General features: G+C 35.2%; 1 protein-coding gene across 1 annotated transcript; it reads left to right on the forward strand.

The window, feature by feature from the left end:
- Positions 1–350: 350 nt before the first annotated feature.
- LOC144967757 (polycomb protein EED-like) lies at positions 351–14,615 on the forward strand. Its single transcript, XM_078905359.1, has 12 exons — positions 351–676; positions 3,058–3,207; positions 4,181–4,273; positions 5,314–5,379; positions 6,358–6,483; positions 6,896–6,977; positions 7,918–8,009; positions 8,751–8,884; positions 10,229–10,334; positions 11,581–11,742; positions 12,198–12,271; positions 12,899–14,615. The coding sequence occupies exons 1-12, from the start codon at positions 593–595 to the stop codon at positions 13,023–13,025; spliced, it is 1,296 nt and encodes a 431-aa protein (XP_078761485.1). The 5' UTR covers positions 351–592; the 3' UTR covers positions 13,026–14,615.
- Positions 14,616–15,289: the final 674 nt, after the last annotated feature.

Raw genomic sequence — 15,289 nt, forward strand, 5'->3', positions numbered from 1 at the left:
TCCAAACAAACAAAAAATAGTAGACCTATGCAACAGACACATAATATTCGTTTTTATTATTCATACACACATACAAGGCGCGATTGCTTTGGTCATAGTGTAACATTCACTGAGTGTGTTCAAAGCACTTTTAAAGAGATTCTCATCCAAGAGCAATATTTTTGCATATTATATGATGCTAAATGCCATATCACAGTGTATTTTTTCGACAAAGACAACGCACGCCGACCAGGAACTCATTTTGCACCGGACTTCGATGAGAGAATTGTGAGAAAAGAGCCTTTTGTAAGCATCAACTTTACGGCTCAAAGCGGAACTCGAACGAGTTCCGAAGACGAGTAAACAAAATTGTTGTTACGATGTGTTTTTATCTCTAAATTGTCGTGGCTCCTTCACCAAGGCATCTTTTTGCTTTAATTGGCATAAATAAATATGATTGGATCAAGAGAATCCGATTAGTATCTTATGGTACTTTAAAAGGAACTGACTTAACTACACGTGAAATGGACCACGAGAGAAAACCCAAGTCGTATTTGTTTGACATCCTCGTAAAATTTATCTGGCAATTCTTCTTCCCACCACAACATTCAAAATGTCGGACAACGAAGAAGTTTTGTTGTCTTTGTCAACGCGACACAAATTGAATTTTCATCATGATGGTTCTGGTGATGAGATGGTATGTGAATTTGATGAAATAGCCTCTTGAAAAGATTTCCATGTATCCTTTTGATCAGGCATAATTTTTAAATCAATGTCCCAAGTCTCACTCACGCTAGTAAGTTAGTAGACTTGACTTCGTCTCGAGTCTCCTCGTCCTCATGACTGACGGCGACGGCACTTGTGACCTCAGTCGTGGTCTCAGTATTTCGAATCGGGACACATATTGGCATGCCTGTAAATTACCGAATTTGCTTTTGACAGATATGAAAAGTATTCATGGTGGTAGTGGTATTAGAAAGAAAAGTAGAAATATATAGAAAAGTGCGAAAGACACTCTGAGTCTGAGGAGTAGGAGAGGAGATGGGTCTCTCTTCTATTATTAATATTAGAGTCTAGAGGCTCTAAGTCTAAGTTAGGCACTGATGTACAATTATAATAATTTTAAAATCAAAGGTAAAGAGAAACATGGCACACAAATGCTGATCACAATGACCAAAATGTAAATAAATATAAATCATTTTAATAAATTAAAATTTTAAGGCATTTTAAAACTAAAACAAACATGCATGCTAAAAAGTTTTTGAAAATGAAAAGCTACAACAACAACTAAAAATAAACCAAAAAAAACCCAAAAAACAAAGACGCGGTAAACGAATATACTGATGATAATGATAAAATATAAAATGATAACAGTCGACTTGTACATATAAGTGCATGTCGATAACTACTACACATTGAATGGTACAGTGTAACAGTACCAATGTTGTTTTTTTTAAATACCTGGATGCTAAATGGCCGGTAGGCTATAGGCCGATTTTTTTGTCAAGCCAGTATGACGCCTTGCCGGTTTTTCAGATGACACTCCCCACCCAATAAAAAGGAAAAAAATTAATTGATTAAATTTAAATTAATTTTGTTCTGGCCAACAATCACCACCATGTTTATTATCATCAGAGTGCAAGCACCACAATTGCATCATCACCACTCCCACCACTACTAAAACCACCACCACATACATCATTATCATCACTAACACCACTACCACCACCATTACCACAGCATCATCATCACTAGCATTAAGACCAGTATTACAACCACCACCACTTCTTCACCATCCGTACCACCTCAACTACAACTGCAACCATCACCATATCATTTTCATCATACACATTCACACACTTCTGCTTCAACCACCACCACGGCATCATCACCATTACAACTACAACCACCACATCATCATCATTTCCTTTACTACTGCAACCACCATATCCACATCATCACTACCAATACTTCTACAACCACAACCATCAAATCATCATCGCCTACCAATATTACTACAGTCACCACCATCACATCATCACTACAAATACTACTACAACCACAACCGCCTCACCATCATCACAACCAATGCTACTACAACAAACATACACTCATCAGAATTACCACCACTACTACACAACCATCACAACCACATCATCTACGCCTCCACTACAACCACCATCACCACAACATCCTCATGACCAATATTACTACAACCATCACAACCACATCATCTACGCCTTCACAACAACCATCATCACCACAACATCCTCATGACCAATATTACTCCAACCATCACCACCACATCAAATTCTACTACTCTACTACTACTATTACTACTACTACTACTACTACTACTACTCATGGGTGCAAGAGTGCCGGCCTGCCGGCCGATTGGATTACCGAAAAAAACGTCGCCGGCTTTTTGCGATTTGGATTTGATTGAACATAACCCTATGTTATCCCCTGAGACTGTGATAGGACACTTTTTTAATCTTGCAGGCTTTTACAGATTATATGTCTGGTCATAAGTAGACTTGCAGGCTTTTTGAGGTCCAGTTGCTTGCACCCATGCTACTACTACTACTACTACTACTACTACTACTACTATTACTACTACTACTACTACTACTAACACCATTACCACAACCTAATCATTACTACTACTACTACAAGAACCAGTACCAAATCATCATCACCACCACAACTACAACCATCACCACCACATCATCATCACCACAACTACTACAACCACAGATATTTGAGGTTTCTGAGATTTGGGGTGGTATTTGACATTATGTTTACCTATCTTACAGTTCTAATTAGATAAGATTTTCTCTTATTAAATTCTACCGAATGGTGTCTGAAATTCATGTGAGCACAATTTTAAGTTGGCGTCTCTGTAAATTGTAACTAGTTTGGTGGTCCAAAATTTCTGATTACTAGCACCCATGTAAATATAATTAATAAAAAATAAGAGGAAGAAGAAGAAATATCTTTATAATATCTTGCATCTTTAAAGAGCACATGTTTAGTCAATGATCTTTCAAAATTACGTTATTTTAAAAATTTATCCAGGACGAAGTATCCAGTACCACAAGCACGAAGGAAGAAGGATCATCAAGGAGTCAAACACCCACGCTAAGTGGCAGAATGAAAGCAGGATGGAGACACAGGAAAATGTTGAAAAAGAGTAAACTGCAATACAAGTGCACAAATTACATCAAGGTTTGGAATCATGATATAATATACGATTCTTACGCTCTTGCTTTTTGGAATTCCGGACGTGTTTCCAACCTCTGCACGAGTGCGCGTTGAGAACAAAGTTCGAATTTCAAAATGCAAGAGTGTAAGAAGAAATCATTTAATCTAGCCCTCAATTTATTCCTATTTCATCATCTTCGAATAAAAGATATCTTTAAAAACATTTAAATGATACTTCTTTTTAAAGAATCTGATTTTTAGTGAGATTTAACGATTTATAATCTGACGTCACAAATTATAATTATTATTGTAAACATTATATCATTACGCGTTACTATTTAGGGAAAGGGTGGAATAAATACATTTTTTGTATGTGATGGGAGTAAAGTCGAGCGAATACCTGGGTGGACAATTTTTTAAAACAGAGTGTCCATAAAGTCTTTCCTTGATTTCAAAGACTTATTAACTTATTATTCTAAAACCATTATAGATATTTGCATCTGGTTTTCCCCATCTTCCAGGGAAGACTCATACAATTATGCTCATTAGCCATGGACCCAAATTACATCACTAGATTTAGCAAAATCAACCTGAACATAGCACTAGCACTAAAAGACATCATTTGTCCTCCTATCTCAGAATAGCAAAAGTGCGACACAAATCTTTTTGTGTAATGTGATTGCATGAAACAAAATTGTCAAAGATAGCTCAACAAGCTTTCATAGCCCAAATCATTTAAGGAAAATGACTTTTTTTAAAAATAAGTCTAAATTTGCTAAGACATATAGTGAGAGATTGATCTCACTCCCATCGACAAAGTGATTTATGTCGCACTGTCGCTATTCCGAAATAGAAGGAGAGACAAATGAGGTCTTTTAAGTTGATTCTGGTAAATTTATTGTTTATTTATTGGATGTTTCCTTATTCAATTTGAGGTGTCTAGAATTCATAATATTAGGGAATATAATTCTAATGGGTTTTTTTTATCTGTCACCAGGAGGATCACAAGCAACCTTTGTTTGGAATTCATGTCAATATGTCTTTGCCAGAAAACAATCCTGTATTGTTTGCAACTGTTGGGCACAATCGGGTATGAAAGTTACAATGAATTACTTTGGTTTACGGGGCTTGAAAACATTAAAATGACAAAAGCTTTTGCTTGATATGTATCAATGATCCATACAACAATATCAAACTCTTTCTAACACCAAAATTAAAAAAGAAAAAGAATTACTAAAATTGTCATTATGTTACTTTTGTAGAGATTTTTAAATTTACCCCTACTTAAAAACAAGCAGGTTCAAAGATTCGTAATTGGAGTTGATAGAACAACAAAATTACAAAGCATTATAACCGAGAAAATGTCTTGATGTTTTAAACATTTAGTGTGAACATTTTGCAAATTGTAAGACTGAAAAAAAACTATTGTACTTCCTTCAATTCAGAATTTTCATTAATGTGAAGCAGCAATAACTTTGTTATACCACTTTCTTTCTTCATCTCTTTAAATTAAAGTTACTTATTCTCTTTATCTAAGAACTAATGTTAAAATGTTTAAAACAAACAAACAAAAAAAAAAAGATTAATGTGTGAGTTACCATGGTGACCTTCCAGGGACATCTTATCTTCTTCTTTTTTAAAAATTTGCTTTGTGTATTGCCAGTGGTTTATTACAAAAAATATGAAGTATTGATAAATGAGGGGCAAGATGGATTTAACAAATGTTCGTCCATGTAAGGTGTTTTATGTTTGACAAAGCTCCTCAACTTGTGGGGATTTGTTCGGCAGATGTCCTTAATTCAGATTTCATTTATTTATTAAACTAATTTGTTTATTTTATTATTATTATTATTATTATTATTATTATTATTATTATTATTATTATTATTAATGTTGTTGTTATTTTCCTTAAGTTGCTTTGACTTTGATTTAAGTGTAAAGACAGACAAATTAAAGTAATTAAAAATTTGCTTCAGTTTTTGTCAGAAAGGAGGAGGAAGTTTCTTTTCTTTTGACAGGGCCACATTTTTTATTTAAAAGGAAATCCTGAATAAGTCAGGTGCCAAGTTGATAGAGCTTTGGGAGATTTTTAATAAGTCTGAAACATTCTCTTTATTTATTTATTTTCAGATAACAGTTTATGAATGTCAAGATGGAGGGAAAATCAAACTAATTCAATCATACATGGACCCTAGTGTATCCTTTTAACACACTTTAGATTTTCAAATCTTGTTTGCAAAAATGCCCATTGTCAAGGGCAAGCTTATGCTATCGTGGATGAAAATGTTTGCTTTCCAGCCAAAGAAATCCCAGAGTTGTATCCAACGAAAACACTCGATTGGGCGACCAATGATATCCAGTTCCCTCTGGCCCTGTTAACTCACTCAACCCTAACACCGACTATATCTGTAGTTTACCCGGGTTACTTTTACCCCATGCCTATTTATTACATTGTGTTGAGACAAATTATAGGCGTAGTATCAAAGCTAATGTTTTTAGTTTTTGCATCTTAATGATAGTTGAATAAAACTATCTATGTACATGCTCATTTTTAATACATTTTTTTCCAATTTTGAAAAGTAGCAAAAATCTCTAGGATTGAGTGAGTTAATGGAGGCATAGTCCATGGATGAGGTTCACCTAAGCTAGCATTTTGTCTTGCTTTGCATCTACTATAGAACAACACTTGGGATTCCCCATAACAGCTGGACCACCATTGAGAACCAGGAGAAAATTAAATAGCTGGTTGAATCCATAGATAGAGAGAGAAAAAAACTGCGACTGCTGACAAATGCCAATGTCAATGCAGCTTGAGCTAAACTAGTTTAAGCAGAGTTGAGCAATCAATGCCCCGACATTGCAGCCTATCATTATAGACCAGGAGAGTATAGTTGTAGACAAGATAGGAGCAAAGAGTTTTCAAGCAAGCAATGGTTGGCTCTGAAGTTTCAAGAAGCAACATCCATTATTTTTTTTTAGGTAGCCTGCTTTGGTCACTGAAGATGGCTGGAAAAAGATAGCCACAGTCTAGTACCTGCCCCCCTCCACCCCACCTTTATTGGACAGATTTATATAACATTTTTTTCTGATCCTGATGATGTTGCACGAAAAGAACTTGGTCCTTGATTTATGCTTGAAAGAACAATGTAGCATATTTCTTAACTATTTTTAAAGTCAAAGGAAAATTTTTATTGCTGTGCTTGGTCTTTTGATGATGCCTCTGGTCAGCCCATTTTGGCAGTAGGAGGTGTGCGGGGACTCATTCGCATCATCAGTCCAACTGTTGGCCTTTGCGTAAAGGTAAAATTGTTATGTTTTTAATAATTTTGTCTTATTTAAAGTTGGTTTAATAATTTGATTATCGTTTTGCTTCAATTCCATATGAGTAGCATATTTGTGTCGGATGTTTTGTTTTCGTTTTGTTTTGTTTTTTTCATGATATAGATTATTTTACATGCTGTCAAAAGTTTTTTTAATTCCAATTACTAAATAAAATATTTCTATTTGAGATAGCTTCTTAAAATAAATTAATTTTCTCATTGTTGTAGCTTGTAAATTAAATTTGAGTGAAATTTTCATCATTAGTCTGAAATTAATTCTAACTGCTACATATATATACCTTATAGGTTGAGGGTGCCAATTTAGTAGCCCTTCTGTTTACACAAATATTTTAATTTTCTTTCCCATTGAAACAAAATTCTTTCTAATCCAGCATTTTATAGGTCATGGGAATGCCATTAACGAGCTTAAATTCATGCCCCGAAACAACAACATGCTCCTGTCAGTCAGCAAAGGTAAGGAAGAAAATAAGTATGCCTGGAAAAGAACAAGGTTATGGAATACAGATGTTTTCTCTGTTCCATGCCCCCCTTCATGCTTTTCTAGTTTTTCTCCCTCTGTCTCTTTATTTCAGTTTATAATTCCGTTGTCACAAATTTTACTTCATATTTGATGTTGTCCCTGCAATCCTTGATCCAATGCTCAATATAAAACTTTATTGATCTTCTGATTGTCTGACAAATAATAATACCAACAGTGCTTGAAAGAACAATGTAGAATATTTCTTAACTATTTTTAAAGTCAGAGGAAATACATGAAATCACACAGGTCTTTCAAATTCAATAACTTAATGTCCCTTTTAAAAATTGCTGATGCCAAACACATTTCAGGTTTTTGATTCACTATTAAGGCTGTCATCTCATAGTTTGTGAAATTTAGCTGTTACATAATGACTTTTTTTTTTTAATTACCCATTTGTCGAATCCTCTGATCACATGATTTATGTAAATTACTATATGGATTGCTCCAGCAATTCTTTTTCTTTATATTTTTCCATAAAAGTTTTTTTTCAGGAGGATGAAGGAAAGAGTAGACATTTGACTTGATATTATTTATATAAATTATTTACCTATTATATTTCGGCAAAGGGGGTCCTGGCAGCTCTGTTGGTAGAGCACTTGATTCACAAGCAAAGAACTGGGATTGGTCCCGTGTGAAGTCTAGATTTTTTGTTTTTTGAACACCCCCCCCCCTCCTGGTCCACCAGCAGTGATTGGGTAGCTGGGTCTATTAGATCTGGTGGAAAGTACTTTGCGATTGGCAATCATCCTAACCAAGAGCGTTTCACACTATAGAGACTTGAATAAACTTCAGCTCCATGGCCTGTAGGCTCTGGAGGACTACTAAATTAATATATGTGCAAGGTTTTAACATTGCTGCATATGTGAATTGCAGACCATGATCTTCGTATTTGGAATGTGAAGACAAGTGTGTGTGTCATCATATTTGGAGGCATTGATGGTCATCGAGATGAAGTGCTTAGTGCTGTAAGTAATGATTACAACTATGCCTAAATAGTACAAGAGCTGTTTAGTCCATTCCATGTTACATTACATGCATTTAAGTTAAAAAGTGAAGAAACAATCAATATACTTTTCTGAGAGGAGTGAGGGTAGACAAAAGAGCTTCAGGCTAGATGTTTTGGGAATATTTTTTTTTTTCTTCAGCCTCTGCAAATGCTGGCAATGGGAATTTCATCTTTCACTTAATATCATATTCGTAGTTGACATATAGATTGCTTTCCTGTAATGCAGAGGGTCACCCAGTTGCTACTAAAAATGAACCAAATATTCTTGATTTATATATTTTGTGCTTATCAGATGACAGCAGAAATATAATGTATGGAGAATTATTTTTTAAAATTCTTTTAATCCCTCCCTCCTTTGCTTTTTTTCTTTTTTTTTAAGCGAAAGGGATGGAGATTTCTTATCTTGTTCTTCTCAGTGAATTGCCTGATTTTGAAAATGTATTACAAGGTCAAAGGTTGTTTACTTGTGGTTGACTAAGCTGTGTTGTTTTGGGTTTTTTTTGTGTTTTTTTTTTTTTTTTTGTTTACTTGTTTTGCTTTATGAAGGGGGGAGTGGTTGTGTTTAACTTTTCTTTTACTTTTATTATTCTTGTTTTCTCTCCCTCTCTCTCTCTCTCTCTTTTATTTTTTAAAAATTTTTTGATTAGCTGCAATACTGTACACTTGCGAATCTCACGCTCTGTTTATTTTCCCCTCTCAGGACTTCAATTTGAGTGGCACCAAAATTGTGTCATGTGGAATGGATCATTCCCTCAAGATTTGGAACTTACAGTCACCTGCTATTCAAAACAAATTACATGATTCCAACACGTACAATCCAGCCAAAACAGACAGGTTTGTTGTTTTTGGATTTTCGGTTTTCATCATTGAGCTAAGGCTTACCTTCTGGGTGGGGATCCTGACCTCCCATAGTGGGCAGGGAGGTCCATACTGTGTCCTCTATCCCCTTATATCTGTTTTCCAACATGCGTTCTGTCTTTGTCTTGGTATGAGATTACTTGGTTTTGTCTTGGCCCTGGCCGGAGTCCTGGCTGGGAGGGAAACAGTCAAATGCATAGTTATTGTTTTGAGAGATATTTTTTTCCTTGTAAATCATCTCTCTGTTATGTATTATTATATTTGTTATTTTTTTTAAATGTATAATGTAAGCATCTAAGTGTGTTCCTCTTTGTTGGATTTTGTGCTTGTGTCCGGATGAGACTTATAGGTGATCTCAAGCTAAGTACATTGGTGATATGCTCTTGGAATCTACATCTGACCCCTATTTGTTCCCAGTTCCCCTTTGTCTTACTTTCTCTTGGATGCTTTAATTGTAATTCTAGAACTTTTTACGATTCCATTTTCTTCCTTTTTACTGGCGCTGATATAACCTAAAACCCTTCAAAACAAAAACAAACAAGGCTTACCTTGTACCGTGAAAAATATGTAGCCTTAATGAATTTAATTATCCTACTATAATACTATGAATTCAGGACTCACTGAAAAAGGGTTTGGCCGAAATATAAATCTGGCTAAACAAGCAGCCAAAATCAAATTGTAATTTATCTGGTTAAAAGTAGTTCTTCAGAGCCATCAGGCCTATGGAGCAGGAGTTTATCCTGGTTTCTTTAGCATGAAATGGACAAAAGCAATTTCTTACTATCCTTTGAAGAGGATACTAGTCTAGACCAACGTACTTTCCACTAGATTTGACATTAAGTGACCCAGCTACCCATTCGTGGGGGGGGGGTACTGCACTCAGGATTGATCTAGTTCCCTTTGGGTGTGAAGCAAGTGCTCCACACCGACTGAGCTATCAAAACCCCAAATTATCTGCTTAAGTAGTGATAAATACTTTGTTATTGTATATATAAAAAGGTATGTGACAGTTCTCATTGCAAACTGCTAATATTCAACCCTAACTATCAAAATATTAATGATAACAATAATTATTTGTATATTTTTTTTTACTGTCCTGTCTAATATTTACCTACTGTTACCCATCGTTTTGTTTTCGTGTTGTTTGATTTTGTCTAATTTTAAAACAAAGGTGTTTGGATTTGTTTATACTTTCAACCTTGAATTATTGTGATCTAGGACCTTTGCAAATCCTATTGTATTTTGAAACATATGTTGATATATTATTGGTAAACGGATAACTACATTTATTAACATTTGTTATATTTCTTCCCTTTTCAGTCCCTTCCCCACATTGTGTTGTCATTTCCCTGACTTCTCCACCAGAGACATTCACAGAAATTATGTTGATTGTGTACGGTGGCTTGGCAATTTAATTTTGTCAAAGGTACGGTTTACCATTCGTTGATTTGTCACTTTCGTATTTTCAAAATTATCAAGTATACTGTCATGCTTTTGTATTGTTAAATGTTCAATGAGGAAATAGAATTCACAATGTAAACTTTCATACTCTATGCTGAGAATCAATGGATTAAGGTGTCCCAATTATCGGATAACCTCTGTTGTGTAATAATTGCATATCTGACTGGCAATCGGCAGGTCTGAGGTTCGATCCTCAATCAATGCATGTTGATTTTAGAGAACATTTTTTTCTCTCAATTACTCTTCTTTTTGCTTTGTCTCTCATAAAAACCGTTTTATACTTATATCAAAGTTATGGGTTTTATTATTAAGAAGTGTGTTGACCAAAGAGCATTGATTGTGCCAAATGCTTTTGATGTAATTGAGGGATTTTTAAAGTTCTTGTGGCAAAGGCTAAAAGTGCCTAATAAGAAGCCATGAAACCGTCATAGTAGATTAGCCTGTGTATACATGGGTAGATTGTTGTCAGTGCAATAGTCTGTGTACACGGATAGATTGCTGTCTGCATACGATTCTGTGTATACATGGGTAGATTGCTGTCAGTGCAAAAGTAATAATAATAATGTACTTTATTCATCCAAAAGGACATTTTTGTACAGACGTATAAAATGCCGACAATGATACATACATAAACATAATATACATAAATATAATGTGGTAAAGTAAAATTTGGTAATAGGTATAGTGTCACTTTTATAAATAAGAATTGTAAAAATATCCAATAAAACTTGTGAAAACACAGAGCACAGCCAAAACACTTCTGCAGTCGCCGGAGACCAGCACCATTCGCCAAAGTGTATTTACATGGGTAGATTGTTGTCAGTTCAAAAGTCTGTGTGTACGGATAGATTGCTGTCTGCACAAGAGTCCATATATATACATGGGTAGATTGCTGTCAGTGCAAAAGTCTGTATTCACATGGCTAGATTGCTGTCAGTGCAAAAGTCTGTATTCGCATGGGTAGATTAGTGAGAGTGCAAGAGTCTGTTTGAGACTTTGGGTGGCTTCAGACCGGGCACATGGATAGATCAATGGAGGGGAGGAGTCTGTGTGAGATTTTGGGCAGTGTCAAGCTGGGCACAGGGGTAGATCAATGGAGGAGTCTGTGTGAGACTTTGGGTGGCTTCAGACTGGGCACAGGGGTAGATCAATGGAGGTGAGGAGTGTCTCAAACTCCTCGAATTAATTGCTCTAACCATCTCCTTTTCCAGTCCTGCGAAAATTGTATTGTGTGTTGGTGTCCTGGCAGCCACAGCGATTCCCCGAAAGCTAAGGACAAGGAAGGCAAGGATTCGGTCTCTATCCTTCATCGCTTTGAGTTCAAGGAATGTGATATCTGGTACATGAGGTTCTCCCTTGATTATAATCAACAGGTATATAAGGCAATAAAACTCAACTCTCTTTAATTTTTTAAAAGTTGTTTATTGTTTTCACTGAAGTTTTACAAATTAGATTTCAAGTTTGTATTCAGATTTTATTTTTATATCATATATTAGTATTATGATAAGTTTTCAGAAGATTAAATTGCTAGTGGGTAATGTAAAGTTTAATTTGGTTTCTCTTTTTATGTTTTGTTTGTTGTCTTGTTGATTTATAAATTTTTTATTAATATATTTATTTATTTATTTTGGGGGGGGGGGGGGGGGGTTAACAAACAGTATCCCAAAAAAAAATTTAAAACTCCCACCAAGTGACATTTCCATGTATCCAGATATTTAATTCAGATTTTTAAAATTAGAGTTATACTGAATCTGTTACATAGGTAATATTTTTTATGTTATTATGCATGGTGAAAATAATGCTGATCTATCTATCAATTTGTCTCCAGCTAATGGCACTCGGCAATCAGATAGGACAGATCTTTGTCTGGGATTTGGACTGTGAAGACCCAGTACAAACTAAGTAAGTTGTTTAAATCAAATGAGTTGTAGGCGTAATTCCCTTTTAAGTGTGTGCTCTGCTTCAGTCAACATCACATCTCTTCTAGCCTGCAATATCAGTTGTCTTTTCCTTTATGGTTGTGTGTCCTTGTTCTGGAATGTGAATGAAACCGTTTGGTTTCACTTTGGCTCTACCTGGAGTCTTGCTGAGAAGGGGACTGTCAATTTGATCTGCCTTTTTATGAGAGTTTATTTTTCATTTTTGAATTTAAATTAAATTGTCTCTCTATATTATGTTATTTCTTTGGTCGTCATTATGTTTTTGGCTGTCTTATTGGTGCTTTTAGGTGGTCTCAAGTGAGGTGCATGATTGCCTTGAGATCTGCTTCTATGCCCTGTTGGAGCTGATTACGATTCCTCATTTTTCTTTTCTCTTTTCTTTTTTTCTTTTTTTTTGTGCATGTATGTGTGTGTGTCTGTGTTTTTTATGTTCGGTTCAGACCTAATATCTAAAATTTTCTATTATCTTTTTACCAGTGTTGAAACGACCTAAAGTGTTGCAGCATAATAAAACCCCTTAAAACAAAAATACTAGGAAAATATATATTTGAAAATACATTTTTTCTTCATTTTTATCATTTTTAATCAGGTTTATCAAGCTTGCCCACAATAAAAGTACAAGTGCAATTCGACAGACAGCCTTTTCCAAAGACGGAAATATGCTGTTGGCGGTTAGTGACGATGGAACGATATGGCGATGGGACAAGATAAAGTGAAGATGAATCCAAATTGCCTTATGTTTTATGTTGGTTGTAAATTTCTACATTCTGTAACTGGTTGGTTTGGATCTACATGTACTTATTGACTGATATTTATGATGACAAAGTACTTACTGTATTGGAGCTAATTGTGTGGGAAGCTGCTAAAATTGTGCATGTGAGTCATGAGGTAAAACTTGAGATCACTGCTTGTTACTTTTTCTTCCATTAGGGACCCACGCTATTATATCGGAATGAATGGAGTCCCCCAAAAAATGAGTTTAGAATTAAATTGATAAAAAATATGATCTCTCTGGTTTTTTACAATGTAAGAAATCGTATATACTCTCCACCATAAAGTAGTCCTTCAGAGCCATAAAACTTGTGTAGTCGGAGTTTATCCTGCTTTCTATAGCATGAAATGAAAAAATCACTATTGCTTGCTACCCTTTGGTACTTTCCACCAGATCTAACAGGTCCAGCTACCCACTTACTGCTGTGTGGACAGGGGGGTCAAGAAAAAAACCTCGCCTGCACCTGAGATCAATCTTGGTCCCTTTGCATGTGAAGCAAATGCTCTACCAACTGAGCTATCGGGACCCCCATTCTCCACCATAGCGTGTAGAAAATAACCCCAAGTTTCATATTTTGTGGCATTTCAAGAAATATCAGGGAAATGGTTGGTTAATGCGGTGTTAAAAATAACTTAGTATTTGTTATACACTTCTAATCTGACAACAACTGGGAGTTAAATGAGGCAAACAACGAGACTATTGAATGTTTGACGTGCCAGCAGTTAAGAAACAAGCTTAACATGTAAACAAAATGAAAAAAACCCGAAGACTAAGCTGTCAACCTACTTTTTTGAAAGCAAACAAATTTCCAATGCAAACATTAAAATTTATTAGGGAATCCTGTTATATTTATATGTCATGATGATGGCAGTAAATTGAGTTGTATTTGGGGATTTTTCTGCTTGTAAGAATACTTATCCGAACCAGTAATCTTACAAGCAGAAAACAAAACAACAAATACATCTCAATTTACTGCCATCATCATGACATATAAAGAATAAAATGGCTAAAAGTGATGTGGGTTGCGTATCAAAATTGTAGGATCTTCAATTTCGCATACTGAATCCAAGTGTTAATTCATCATTTGAAAGACAGTTAAATCACTTATCTGAAAAAGCAGTGCAAAATTCAGTTGTTTTTTGTTGTTTTTTTATTTTTATATTTTAAATTGTTTTATTTTTCTTGAAATTCTAATAAATACAGTCTATTTCTGCCCTTCGTTGAGTGTGATTAATCCATTACCCATCTCATAAGCACATGTAGATTCTGATTCAATTTGAATGTAATTTGTAATGTCAAGTATGTAGTGACATTTTGTGAGGAGGATGGAAAAGGAAGAAATCTGAGGCAGAATGATGATAGGTGTGTGTGTGTGTTGTGGGGAGAAGCAGAAAGAGAGTCTTCGTTTCTGTGTCTGTGAGAGAGAGATTGAGTGTATGTTTATGTGTGCAAGAGAGAGCTAATTGTGATTTGCTACAGAATAGTTCTGATTTTGAAATAAACATCATGTTGACATTAGTAAATTTTAAATAAAGACTTGTTCAGTTATTATTGTATTTAACAATTCAGTGCATCTCTGTATGATTTGTCTCCTAAACTAAGAGCCTGAGCTTGGTGACCTTGAAACTGCCTAGCTTCCTGCTTATGCCATGCATTTAACTCTTCTTATAAATGAGAATCATTTTTGTGCACATTTATGTGTTACCCCATTTCCACGGATTCCATTTCCACCCACATTGTGGTTCATAAAGTTTCCTGAAGCCCTTACAGTCACTGAGTTTTGCCTGATCAAACTCAAACAATGATTCCTCCCATTATTTATCTCGATTTAACCACAGTCCCCTAACTATTTTCAGTCCCCTAACTATTTTCACTGGGTGGGGTTCCTGACCTCCCATAGTGGGCAGGGAGGTACATACTGTGTCTTCTATCCTCATATATCTATTTTCCAACATGCTTTCTGTCTTTGTCTTTGAATGAGATTACTTGGTTTTTTTCCTGGCCCTGGTCGGAGTCCTGGCTGGGAGGGAGACAGTCAAATGCATAGTTATTGTTTTGGGAGGTGATATTTTTTTCCTTGTAAATCATCTCTCTGTTATGCATTGTATTATGTTTAGTTTACATATTATACTATTTAATTTGTAAGCATTTGAGTGTGTTCCTCTTAGTTCGGGCCTGTGCTTGTGTCTGGATGAGACTTTTAGGTGA

Source organism: Berghia stephanieae, chromosome 3 (genome assembly GCF_034508935.2).
Source record: "Berghia stephanieae isolate SIO BIC M18660-M18661 chromosome 3, UCSD_Bste_1.3, whole genome shotgun sequence".
Taxonomy (NCBI): Eukaryota; Metazoa; Mollusca; class Gastropoda; order Nudibranchia; family Aeolidiidae; genus Berghia; species Berghia stephanieae.

What these genes read in the sequence shown, in the direction of transcription:
- LOC144967757 (XM_078905359.1), top strand. Translation starts at nt 593, where the DNA reads ATGTCGGACAACGAAGAAGTTTTGTTGTCTTTGTCAACGCGACACAAA. An exon ending in ATGGTTCTGGTGATGAGATG is followed by an intron (nt 677 to 3,057) that starts GTATGTGAATTT and finishes AAATTTATCCAG; the next exon opens with GACGAAGTATCCAGTACCAC. An exon ending in GAAGACCCAGTACAAACTAA is followed by an intron (nt 12,272 to 12,898) that starts GTAAGTTGTTTA and finishes ATTTTTAATCAG; the next exon opens with GTTTATCAAGCTTGCCCACA.